General features: G+C 37.7%; 2 protein-coding genes across 2 annotated transcripts; one reads left to right on the top strand and one right to left on the bottom strand.

Annotated features, from left to right (window-relative positions):
• Positions 1-9,146: 9,146 nt before the first annotated feature.
• On the bottom strand, positions 9,147-11,230 carry LOC107595629 (NADH dehydrogenase [ubiquinone] iron-sulfur protein 6, mitochondrial-like). Its single transcript, XM_016286102.1, has 3 exons — positions 10,750-11,230; positions 10,513-10,632; positions 9,147-9,237 (listed from the first exon to the last, which is right to left on the bottom strand). Exons 1-3 carry the CDS (start codon positions 10,873-10,875, stop codon positions 9,166-9,168), a joined length of 318 nt encoding a protein of 105 aa, XP_016141588.1. The 5' UTR covers positions 10,876-11,230; the 3' UTR covers positions 9,147-9,165.
• Positions 11,231-11,272: 42 nt separating this feature from the next.
• Positions 11,273-12,863, top strand: mrpl36 (mitochondrial ribosomal protein L36). The gene is made up of 2 exons (XM_016286101.1): positions 11,273-11,380; positions 12,369-12,863. The coding sequence occupies exons 1-2, from the start codon at positions 11,353-11,355 to the stop codon at positions 12,737-12,739; spliced, it is 399 nt and encodes a 132-aa protein (XP_016141587.1). The 5' UTR covers positions 11,273-11,352; the 3' UTR covers positions 12,740-12,863.
• The last annotated feature ends 778 nt before the right edge of the window (positions 12,864-13,641 follow it).

The following is a 13,641-nucleotide window of genomic DNA, read 5'->3' on the forward strand; positions in this document are numbered from 1 at the left end:
TATATATATATATATATATATATATATATATATATGTGTGTGTATGTATATGTGTATATATATATATATATATTGTGCTGTGAAAAGGTTTTTGCCCCCTTCCTGTTTTTTAATTTTTTTGCATATGTCACACTTAAAAGATTCAGATCATCAAACTAATTTAAATATTGCACAAAGATAATGCAAGTAAATACAAAATGCAGTTTTTAAATGATGATTTAATTTATTAAGGGAAAAAAGCTGTCCAAACCTACGTGGCCCTACGTGAAAAATTAATTGCCCCCTCCTGTTAAACCATGAAAGAACTGCAATGAAAGAACTGCAATTAACCACATTATTTTAGAAAGCTGAGTTAAATTTCACTAGCCACACGCAGGCCTGATTACTGCCAGACCTGTTAAATCAAGAAATCACTTAAATAGAACCTGTCTGACAAAGTGAAGCATGCTTAAAGAGCAACACATCATGTCGCACTCTAAAGAAATTCAAGAACAGATGAGAATCAAAAGAGTTTACATGTATCAGTCTGGAAAGGATTATAAAGCCATTTCTAAGGCTTTGGGACTCCAGCGAACCTCGGTCAGAGCCATTATTCACAAATTGAGAAAATTTGGAACAGTGGTGAACCTTCCCAGGAGTTGCCAGCCGACCAAAATTACTCCAAGAGCACAACGACGACTCATCCAGGAGGTCATAAAAGAACCCAGAACAACATCTAAAGAACTGCAGGCCTCACTTGCCTCAATTAAGGTCAGTGTTCATGATTCAACAATAAGAAAGAGACTGGGCAAAAACGGCATCCATGGGAGAGTTCCAAGGCAAAAGCCACTGCTGACCAAAAAGAACACAAAGGCTCGTCTCTCATTTGCCAAAAAATATCTTGATTATCCCCAAGACTTTTGGGCAAATATTCTGTGGACTGATGAGACAAAAGTTGAACTTTTTGGAAGGTGTGTGTCCCGTTACATCTGGCGTAAAACCAACACAGCATTTCATAAAAAGAACATCATACCAACAGTCAAACATGGTGGTGGTAGTGTGATGATCTGGGGCTGCTTTGCAGCTTCAGGACCTGGACAACTTGCCATGAATTCTGCTCTCTATCAGAAAATCCTGAAGGAGAATGTCCGGCCATCAGTTTGTGATCTCAAGCTCAAGCGCACTTGGGTTATGTAGCAGGACAATGATCCCAAACACACCAGCAAGTCCACCTCTGAATGGCTCAAGAAAAACTAAATTAAGGTTTTAGAGTGGCCAAATCAAAGTCCGGACTTAAATCCGATTGAGATGCTTAAACAGTCCATTCATGCTCGAAAACCCTCCAATGTGGCTGAATTAAAACAATTCTGCAAAGAGTGGGCCAAAATTCCTCCACCGCGATATGAAAGACTCATTGCCAGTTATCGCAAACACTTGATTGCAGTTGTTGCTGCAAAGTGTGGCACAACCAGTTATTAGATTTTAGGGGGCAATTACTTTTTCACGTAGGTTTGGCCCGCTTTTTTTCCCTTAATAAAAGAAATCATGATTTAAAAACTGCATTTTGTATTTACTTGCATTATCTTTGTGTAATATATAATGTATAATACAATTTGTTTGATCTGAATCTTTTAAGTGTGACATATGCAAAAAATTAAAAAAACAGGAAGGAGGCAAAAACCTTTTCACACCACTGTATGTATTTATTAGATGCCTATTTATGAGACATCTATGCTAATTGTTATAAGCAATATTTCTCATCACATTAGTTGCATTTATCTTGCTGTTTACTTATGACAAGTCAGAATGGAAAATTCATATTTTAACTAAAAATCATATTTTAAATGTCAGTAGTAAAAATTCAATACACATCTAATAAATACGCAATAATGAATATTTAATGAGTACTAAAATAAAAATGTTATAGACACTAGTATCTATTTTCATATAAATAGTTACTAGTAAAACTGGAATGGGTATCACAAACAACTGGAAGAGCAGGAAGTGAATAGTTGAAATCTGATCCACAAGATTCCCAATTCAAATTGGTATAAGTATTAGTGTTTAATGAATCGTTACTTGTGCAGTTGGGAAGAATATATCCATTACTGGGTTACTTTAAGTTTCTAGTAATTAAAAACTACTAGTAGCAGCAAAAACATATCATAGTTAAAATGGCTTGCCATACTGTCAATAAAGGATTGGTGCCATTTAGAGCCACCTAAGACATGAGCAAACTCAGCCTGTCAAGATGCTAGCTTTTTAAAACCAACTAGGAAGAAAGACAAATTGCCTTTGACAGTCTTATCCTAACCCCTGGTGAGAGAAGTGAAGTAACTTATGATTTAACAAATTCTGAATGAAGTAGACATGGTGACCTCTCACTTTTTTCATTTTTGATCATTTGAAATCCCCATGGTCCAGATAAGTGGCACAGACATTTGTGTCACTCCATCATTAAATGTATCCAGCTTAAGATTTTTTTTCTCGTCTCAGATATTTGAAACGGTCCATATATATTTAACACTATACTTTGCTTATTTGGCATTGTTTTAACGCGTGCAATTTTATTTATTTTTTATTGTTATGCAAAATTAACCATCCGTGCATATTTCATAGAAATCTTATACAGGTGCATCTCAATAAATTAGAATGTCGTGGAAAAGTTCATTTATTTCAGTAATTCAACTCAAATTGTGAAACTCGTGTATTAAATAAATTCAATGCTCACAGACTGAAGTAGTTTAAGTCTACTTCAAGCGACTTGGGCTATGAGCTTCTCCACCCTTCTTCCAAACTCTAGGACCTTGGTTTCCAAATGAAATAAAAAACTTGCTCTCATCTGAAAAGAGGACTTTGGACCACTGGGCAACAGTCCAGTTCTTCTTCTCCTTAGCCCAGGTAAGATGCCTCTGATGTTGTCTGTGGTTCAGGAGTGGCTTAACAAGAGGAATACGACAACTGTATTCAAATTCCTTGACACGTCTGTGTGTGGTGGCTCTTGATGCCTTGACCCCAGCCTCAGTCCATTCCTTGTTCACTCAAATTCTTGAATCGATTTTGCTAAACAATCCTCATAAGGCTGCGATTCTCTCGGTTGGTTGTGCATCTTTTTCTTCCACACGTTTTCCTTCCGCTCAACTTTCTGTTAACATGCTTGGATACAGCACTCTGTGAACAGCCAGCTTCTTTGGCAATGAATGTTTGTAGCTTACCCTCCTTGTGAAGGGTGTCAATGAGTGTCTTCTGGACAACTGTCAGATCAGCAGTCTTCCCCATGATTGTGTAGCCTAGTGAACCAAACTGAGAGACCATTTTGAAGGCTCAGGAAACCTTTGCAGGTGTTTTGAGTTGATCAGCTGATTGGCATGTCACCATATTCTAATTTGTTGAGATAGTGAATTGGTGGGTTTTTGTTAAATGTGAGCCATATATATATTCGCATAAAAGTTTAGGCGATCGGCTTGTGTGTTAATTGCGCTCTTGAAGCTTGCCCTCGATATATTTATTTATTTATTTTGTTCATTCTTTCCAGTTTGAAGCTCAGAATAATGATAATGAAGTATTCATTAGAACAGAGGAGAATCTGCCACAACCTTGCATGGGATTAACGATTTTAGGCTGAATTATTCAGGACGAATTCATCCGAGAATTCCTTTCTTTTTCGGCTTTATAAATAACTTACATTTAAGGTAATAAATAATGACATCCAGGCGTTCGGTGAAGAAACTTGCTGCACACTACAGAAATGGGAAATCCCATTTTCGTATTCACAGTTAAAAGAGAACTCAATTCTGTTGGATATATACAGTGTTCCAATTGAGGGGAGGGGGGGTGCTTAATGCTTACCTCCCATAAGCATTAAGGTTTTTTTTTTAAACCAGGGGACCCCCCAAGTTAATTATTTTGGCCTTTATGGGGAGTCCCCTGGTTTAAAAAAAAACTAATACTTGAAACATGAAACTAATGAAAATAAAATTAAATGAAAAGTGTGGATTGCTGTAATAAATTTAAACCTGCTCATGTCGCATCACAATTTTTTACGCGTTTTTACAGCGTTGCACATTATAACCAATCACACACGATTCTGATGAGTTTATGAACACAATGGCAAATCAGAGGCGTCCACATTAGTCATCGCGTGCTAAATGAATCTCGCAAATTTTCTCATCATAAGCAACAAAGTGCAGATGAATGAATTACATAAATAAGAAATTCATTTATCATACAGTGTGTGGACAGCTACATTGATTATAACAGGACTTTTGAGTGCTTAATCTCTGGCTACTAGACCAGGGGTCGGCAATCCGCGGCTTTTTCACTCCTCTGTGGTGGCTCCCTGTAGCATGGGGCCATGGGCATAGAATGCGCGGGAGACGTGTTCCCCGGAGTTTTAATAAAACCTAAACTCTTCCCTTGCACTTTTTTCGGGCAAGTGTGTTCACACAGACGTTTTCAAGTGCCAGTGTGAATAAATCTAGATTCAAATTAAAAGAGACAAGATAGTCACATCGTTTTGGATACATTTTATTCGTATCCAAAAACGTTGTGAACATGACGGAGCACTCAACACTCTCCTGCAGTGTATGTTTCATTCAAAGCCGGAGGGCGCTCTCGAGCTAGAAGTCCAAAACGGACTTATAGAAGTAGTAATACATTTTGACGTGCAGGAAATCCAAAGGCATCCAGCAGTCGCTTTAGCTGAGCTGAATAACAAGCATAAACCATAACTAATGAAACGTGAAGACAATAAACAATTGCGACAATATATAAGTATATGAATGATACAGTGCTAACTGAAATAACATATACTACAGTACAGAAGCTATAAAATATATTTTTTCAGCCTTATTCTGTGATAAAAATGGAAAAAAAGTGTTTGTAGCAGTAGTGGGCCGTGCATTTTACACCTAGGCCTTCAGTGGCGTCCGTAGTATATAAAACAATCATAATCATAAAATTGTAATTAGGAAAATATGTATCAAAAATATTATAGAATAGCCTATAAATTGTTGGTTATTGTCCAGCAGTGTATTTTATTTCTTAGCCAGTTAAAAGTAAGACATAACTTAAGAAAACGGTTTTTTTTGTCAATTAGACAAACATTCATAAATATTATTATTATTATTACATTTGACATTTCTGTCCCACTCACTTCTGAAATGATTGCTACACCCCTGCCCTGTAACATAACTGAATATAAAACTTTAGCTATATGCTGTGTTATCTTCATTTTAGGGATCGAATAGGTTTTGTGGCTCCACATGAATTTTAAAGGGGCCAAAATGGCTCTTTTAATGTTGAAGGTTGCAGACCCCTGGGCTAGACTGAAGTCAGTGATAATATTCTTAATGCGAATGTTCTTTGCTCGCTCTCTCCATAATTTACTTGCTGTTTGAATAACTATGTAAATTAAAGCATAATAATTTGCAACTTAGAATGCTTTTATTGAGTTGTCATCACTTTAAATACAAATTCAGTCATATTAAAATATTTCCTGACATCATATCAGGTACTTCTCTAAACAGGCGGGTTTATGATGCGTGTAGTTTATAGCGTACATTACATTAACATTAGGCTACTTTTAGCCTTACCCTGCAGTTGGTTCACACTCTGCCCATGGGTAGATATTTAAAGCAGCACTATGTAATTTTTTCTGTGTTCAAAATTTGCAAAATGTATATGAGCGATATCATGAATTCCTCTTCCAAACCGGGTTTTTGTTTTATTCCGAATCACTACGGTACACTTATAATAAGTACTTATATTTGGACTATTGTAGCCTGGTCGGGTCGAAAAGTTACATAGTGCTGCTTTAATTCTTCTTTGCTTAAAGGGGTCCTATTATGCTTTTTCACTTTTTCAACTTTAGTTAGTCTGTAATGTTGCTGTTTGAGCATAAAAAAGATCTGCACAGTTACAAAGCTCAAAGTCCAATTCAAAAGGAGATTTTTTATTCAACAGAAATCAATTTTCAAAAACTACAACGAATACCTCGTTTGGACTACAACGCATATTTTCCGGGATTTGTGATATCTTGTGATATCACAAATCCCGGAAAATATGCGTTGTAGTCCAAACGAGGTATTCGTTGTAGTTTTTGAAAATTGATTTCTGTTGAATAAAAAATCTCCTTTTGAATTGGACTTTGAGCTTTGTAACTGTGCAGATCTTTTTTATGCTCAAACATAGTTATTCAAGATTTGGATTACAAGATTGGAATGTGTTGAGATTGTGTGTTAAACATAGGATGTCAAGTAAAACACAAGCATTGAAAGCTGTAAACATCATGGTGTTTCAGGTCTGCAGAAGCACCAGATCAAAAGAACAGCTTATTTATTAGTGATTTGTTTCATTCAGAGCCAAAATGTTACAACAACAAAACAATAAAATAACAACATAAACGTGCTGAAAAAGTTTTCTAAATGTTAACAAAACAACAGCTTTTCGTTTCATTTGGTGGATCTCAGTCCTAAATCTTAAGTACGTGCACACATAAACTCTCTTGAGGCAATAGGAAGAGTCCAGCTTTGAGAAACATGACACAGTCTCCTGAATAAAGGTCATGACTCTAGTACATGGGGCAGAAGGGAATTAGTGCAGACAATTAGGTGAAGTTAGCAGTCATATCAAAGAACACTACAGTTTCATTTTGACAGTTTGGAAGAGTAGCCTAATTATAAAGAGAAGCAGCCAATCCATTCGTGTGGCCAAAGATAGTTCTGTAAATTACATAAAATAATCCTTCAGTAGGCTATTCTAAAGGCCCGTTCACACCAAGAACACCAACGGACGACAACCTTCTGTTTATTACGAGCTCGCGCTGCAGTTTTGTCCTCAAACGTTTGCGTGCTTTGAAGTCAGTTGGATTCTGATTGGGTTGGGTTTAAATGGAATAAAATAATTATTACGGTGGAAAGAAATGGTGATCACACTGAAATGTCAAACAGTGCTACGAAGCAATTTAAAACCGTGAAAGATGGCGTTTACTGAGAACCTGCAACATCCTTCTGTATCTCTACTGGCTCTTTAGCTTCATGAATAACAGAGAGCACTTTTCTATGCAGCTCAATTCATCTGCTCAGTTTCACCCCAAGATTTTGCTCAGAGCAATGTTTAAACTAGCCAACCACCTGCAATTTAGATGCCTCCTGATAAAGGAAAAATCCACTGCCCTTAACAATGAAGCCTTCCCCTTACCTATCACACATACTGGACAGGACACACCGCAGATAAGGGTTAATTGGCATCACGCTGTCTCTTGCCTTCTGTCACCAGCCCCAATTATAGCAGCATGGCTGCCTTTCTCTCAACCTGAGGGGCCTCCAGCTGGAAAACTCAGTTTCACTGCATGCACCACCAGAGACCAGTCTTCCTCCACACTGCCACAAGGCCAATTTGGCATGGCCGCACCGGCAGAGAATACTCTTGATGAAATATATATATGATCTTCCTCAAACATGTATTGTTCCGCACTAGTGTTTCTTATCAGACTAAATCCCCCTTGACATTCTCCAAACTTAGCAGGAACGAGACAGGAACGCAGCTCACCGGTGCTTAAAGATGCAGGTGGCTGTGTTCTTTCACCCTTTGCTCTTTTTCATGTCATCCTGCCCAGAAGTGCTTCAGAAACATCGCTGAAAGTAAAATGAACACCATTTCTATCCTATAGAGCAGGGGTGCCCAAACTCGGTCCTGGAGGGCCGGTACCCTGCAGAGTTTAGCTCCAACCCCAATTAGACACACCTGAACCAGCTAATCAAGCTCTTATTAGGCATACTAAAATCTTGAGGCAAGTTGGAGCTAAACTCTGCAGGACACCGGCCCTCCAGGACCGAGTTTGGGCACCCCTGCTATAGAGTGTCGGAGTAGGAAAATATCAATTTGTGTACGTGAGCGTGCAGCTGACCGGTCTTATGAGGTCTTCTTTCAGAACAAGAGGACCAATGATTTTGATTATACATGAGATATGTCAGATCATTTAGGCCACATATGCGTTGCATTCTCACAAGGTATTGCACATATGCACTCACATATAAACTGACTGAACCAAAACTGAAAGGGCCTTTTATAGAACTACTCGCTCAAGTTCTAAATATGAATTCTTCATACTAAGAAAAAAAACAATTTTAATAACTGTTTACTGAAAGGTTCTTTCCCTGCTGAAACAACAACAGCAAAAAAAAAGAAAAACAGCCTAAGCTGGTCTCCCAGCCTGACTAGACAAAGACGTGGTCAAAACCCCTCTAAAACCAGTCTGCAAACCAGCTATAAACAGGCTTAGGCTGGTTTTAGCTGGGTTTTTTTTTTTTTTTAAAGCTGGCCAAAAATGGTTCTTCTTCTTACATCTCTGTGAAGAGTGAACTGTAAAAATTATTTTTCAAAATAATAAACAGTACAAAGATTATTTTAGTATGTTTTACAAGAGAATACTATTTCAATCTTTCTACTTTGAAATTTGACGTTTAATTCTGTGTTACTTGCTGTTTCTTTGTAATCATTTGTGTATAAATTGACGGTGAAGCGAATCTTACACCAAACATTTTCCAATGCAAAAGGTAACATCCAAATCATTTGAAAATTTTTCAAAAGAATATTCTGACATTACACATCCAGTTGATTTACATTTTAATTCTTAAGGGTTGATATCATATTGAAAAGACCATGTGCGCCCTCTGTCTGTGAATGCTGGAATAAACCATGTGCATATATATATATATATATATATATGTATGTGTGTGTGTGTGTGTACATAGAATTACATTTTACATATTATTACTATTATATGCTGTCTTTTACAATTATTTACAAATATGCTGTTTGCATAACTTTTCAGTTGTTGTGTTACAGCTGATTTTGCTCGAGCAAAAAAGAATAGCCCTAAAGTCCTGCACATCATTAAAATAATCACTGCATTTTCGATAGAAACACGGTTAACCAATCACTGCTCGGGTGTGAATTTGTAAGACAACTGTGAAAATGAAGACTAAAGATTATTCTGTGAAAGTTAAAGTTAAACAAAGGCATACATGAGAAAAAAATGTCCCTATACAGAAGAACTAAAAACCGTAATTTTAAGTTGGTGTACATAATTTTAAGTAGAGTAATATTTTATTGTACAGACAATAGAATCAGATATCCTCAAAGGTGAATAATGTATAGCCCACACAGACAAAAGACAGTTCTTCAGTGATGATGCTTCTGCTTAAACTGCAGCCCACAGTATCCACACGTGCCAGATTTGGTTTCTTTGTCCTGTGAAAAGGTTGAATTAATGAATGCATGATGCTATAATATATATAATGTTACAAGTAACAAGTAGACAGACATGTTTCAGCACATCTGATTAGTTAAACTGAATCAAGCACTTCAAATATGTCAAGAGGTTGCTGAACCATGCTTTATGCCAATGGTGTCCAAACCTGTTCCTTGAGGGCCACTGTCCTGCAGATGCCTTGTCCAAATACCCGCACTTGTGGTCTTTGCACTTGATTACTTATATGACGTATTTCCTGTATTTGGTCCAAGTGTTCAAGTGAGCATGAAGACCACAAGTGTGCGTGGAACTTTTCATTACCTGATGGGACAAACTTATGTTGTAAAAATGCAAAATGCTTTATTTTTATTTCCAATGCTTTGCATTTTAAAATCAACATCTAAATGTATGTTCAGTAGTCCCTATAACATGACAATTTAATTTTGTGGTGCTTCTGATTGAGTGATAAAAAAGCAGTTGCAAATGTACAAAATAAATATCACCACTACTCATTTGCAACAATAAAACGTGCAACTCTTTGTTTTACTACCAAATTATATGTAATATCTAACTATTATTAATATTTAACTTACATTGGAAAGGTTTACGTGACTTCTCGCGAGATCTCGGCAAAAAGTCTCACGATTTATTTCCAGAACATGATGCATGATGGGATACACTAAGCCTTGAAAACTGCTCCGGAGCGGTATTCGAGATAGTGTGGATTTAGTGTGCGTTAAGGGCACTGCGCTTTGGCGTTTTTAAGATCTTGGACAGTCTTGCGCACTTCCTGTCGCGCACATGCGCTCTCAAGTGGCCGAGACCACACGTGTGGGTATTTGGACAAGGGGATTGTTTAGCTCCAACTCTGAACCAGTTAATCAAGGTCTTCAGATTCACTAGAAACGTCCATGCAAGTGTGTTGGAGCTTAACTCTGCAGGACGTTGGCCTTTCAGAAGTAGGATTGGACACCCCTGCTTTAGGCAACGTAGAAGGGCTTGGGGTCGGGGAACTATTTTCGTTTCCAAAAGAAATTAAGCGACTAACTCCCTGCACAAAGGGCCCTTCCACAAGTCAATTTGATGGTCACTTCTGCCATTTATAATCATGTGATCTTGGGTTGCACATCCTTCATTTTGAAAACAGTTCATTTATTTTAGATGCCTCCTGGAATTACAACCCGATGGGAAATATTCCTTATTATGAATTTCTGCTGCTAAGTTATAATCTACCTTTCTCATCTTTTGAATTTTATTAGCTGTTCTTATAGAAAAGAGTTGATGTAAACTCTGGGGTGGCCGATAGCCCCTCCGCCTCCATCACAGGACACCACTCTTGACTCTAGGTATGTCACTGGCTCCTCAGCAGCCAAGCTGATTGCAAAGTTCTCATTCACCTGCATCAGATATGAAAAGATCCGTGAGTGAACAAACTACGGCAATATTTTAGTTTATTTTCATTTAAATAAGGTTATCTTCTAGTGCACCCAATGCAGTGTTGAAATAGTTTAGGCCTCTTTTTGTCTGCCGATGAATCTAGCCCTTCTCACATCATTTTGGTTATAGACCTGCAACAAATAAGCAGTAAACGGAATAATCCAGTCCACCGAGACACTGACAGAGGCAGCAGCATCCTTCATCACTCAGCTGCCTCTACATGCACAATCTAACAGTACTGCTATTAATACAGATTCATGTATTGCTGGGCTGGAACTGCAGACAGCCTCAAGCAACTGAGCAAACCCTTCGTAGTTTTACCGACGGACAAGATCCTTGGAAGGGTGGCTGCCATGTTTGCCCGTGATCATTACCCAGCAGCCTTTGCGTTGCTGTGTGCATGAAAACGATAGTTCTCTGCTGGCCCCTGCTGGTCGAGAACAACTTAATTCATTTGTATTTCCTATATTTGTGCGTTCAAAACATGTTCCATTTACGATAGATTATTTAACTTTAAAACACCCACGTGTTACTTTATGTAACAGAATAGCCATCTATATACAGAAGTTTGAATCCAGTGATTGTACTGCGCATGCGCGCGTTATGACTTTCCTCAAAGTTATTACGTGACAGGAGCTCGTGAAGTTTCCGTCCGTCTGAAGCATGTTGCCTTCACATTGATGGTTTTGGATTCAATAATTGGCTTATGTAAGCGTTTTTAGTGGCATTTTAGACAGGTATGTGATGCATGTGTATGTCTGCCTGTACTCACTGTATTGAAACGAACACATTCATATGCCGATGGAGAGAATGTATCAGTCTGGCAAGCTAGGTAACGTAGCTAGCGGTACTCTTAGCGCGAAGGTTATTATTATAATTATTATTATTAATGGAGCCTTCTACATAGACTCTCAGTAAGTTAATATATGTGGAAATGAGATTAGTATTGTAGCATGTAGCTCTGATGATTTAAAATAATAAAAAAATTAAAATATCTTTTAAAGAGTTTTTCTAAACCTTCTTAAATAAGGTTTCTTAGCTTTGTTCACCATTAGATATAGTCTTAGCTTAGCAATTCACCATTAGATATATTAGACAAGACATATTTTTGTGAATATTTTTTTTATATCAAAGACGGAATTCATCCAGAAGGTAATTATTTTCTGCATCACAACCACAGTATTTAAAATATATTATGTTATTTCATTTTTTAATTTTAAGAAGATCATATTAGCAGCTAGCAGCACCTGAAAATAATATAGACACTGCATTTAATTCATATCTGATAATGATCTGATAATGACAAATGCCTTGTGCTGCTTTATATATATATATTTTTTTTTTAAATATTTTTTTACATTTTGCCTTATTTGTATAGTTGTATTTTATATTTAATCTGTATATCTGTATTTATGTTCTACTGTTAGTTATCTGTATGCACCAAGGGTCTGAGAGTAACGCAATTTCAATTCTCTGTGCATGTGCTGTACATGTGGAAGAATTGACAATAAAGCAGACTTGACTTGATAATATGGCGAAATATGGTTATTTTGTCAGTACCGTAAGACTTTCTGGAAAGAGCTGTAAAGCTGGTTTGAATGATTCTGGATTCTTAATTTGTACACGTTTACATTAATTCACATGTTCAGCTACTACAGTCATACACCTGAATGTTGTGATTTTTTTGCTTCACTAGGTGTTGGGAGCATGGCACCGCTGCTGCTCTCGTGTCTTGTAGGTTCCTTGACTCGGCAGTTGTCCCAAGTTGCCAGATGTGCTGCTTTCGGCTCCTTACCTGCAGCAGGTGCACAGAGATGCATCTCCACCATCACAGCGGCAACGGCACGATTCAGAGGAGTCATCAACCCAATGTGGGAACCACGCGCGACATTCCTCTCACCTCTGCTTGGACGATGCCAGCAGCTCCTGTGTGTTCAACCATCAGCTGGCATGAAGACAAAAACCGCTCTCAAAAGACGCTGTAAAGACTGCTTTTTCGTCCGCCGCCGTGGAAGGCTGTTTGTTTTTTGCAAATCCCACCCCAGACACAAGCAGCGTCAGGGGTGAATTATTTGAGACCTTAATGTTTGTTGTCGTACCACTGACTGATACTTGAGAATCACTCGATTGGTGTACTGAGCATGTAAAGATCATAGAGTTTCTAATAAACTTTGACATCCTCATCTGAAAAGATGCTCAAAGATTTTGAGAATTATATTTTCATATGTTCAGGAGCACAGCAGTTAACTAAACCTTATTCAGTCCTTATTTACATGTGTAAACCATAGACTGTACGGTGTAAACCCATTGAATTAAAAATTTAATATAATTGAAAATACAATTTTGAATCATCCTTATGCTTTTGTGCAAACTCTCTATGAGTCTGTGTTGCATCTACTGTATATTTGTTAAATTACATTTTAAGATGAAACTGTAATGTTGTACAATGTTGTGATGTAATGTTGTCATTTTGCGGATTGCAAAAGCTGATTCCAAATCATCAGTTCTTATTCTGCTGGATCTTTCTGCTGCTTTTGACACTGTCAATCATCAGATCCTCCTGTCTGCCCTCTCTTCAATGGGCATCACAGGGATTCCACTTTGCTGGTTTGAAACCTATCTCACTGGTAGGTCTTTCAGGGTGTCTTGGGGAGGGGAGGTATCCAAAGCACATCAACTTGTCACTGGGGTTCCTCAGGGATCAGTTCTTGGACCCCTCCTCTTCTCCATATACACTACATCACTGGGTCCCATCATACAGGCACATGGCTTCTCCTACCATTGCTATGCTGATGACACACAGCTCTATCTTTCATTTCAACCAATGTATCTCTCTTTATTTATTCCTTCTCTTTCCAGCTTGTACTTATTTGAACAATGTCTAAGAACTTGGTATTACAACCACTTCTTGTGTCTGTTTGCCTCTTTAAGAAGAATCGCTTTATGTATCCCCCAATTGTAAGTCGCTT

This window comes from Sinocyclocheilus grahami, unplaced genomic scaffold (assembly GCF_001515645.1).
Source record: "Sinocyclocheilus grahami isolate Dianchi unplaced genomic scaffold, SAMN03320097.WGS_v1.1 scaffold205.1, whole genome shotgun sequence".
Taxonomy (NCBI): domain Eukaryota; kingdom Metazoa; phylum Chordata; class Actinopteri; order Cypriniformes; family Cyprinidae; genus Sinocyclocheilus; species Sinocyclocheilus grahami.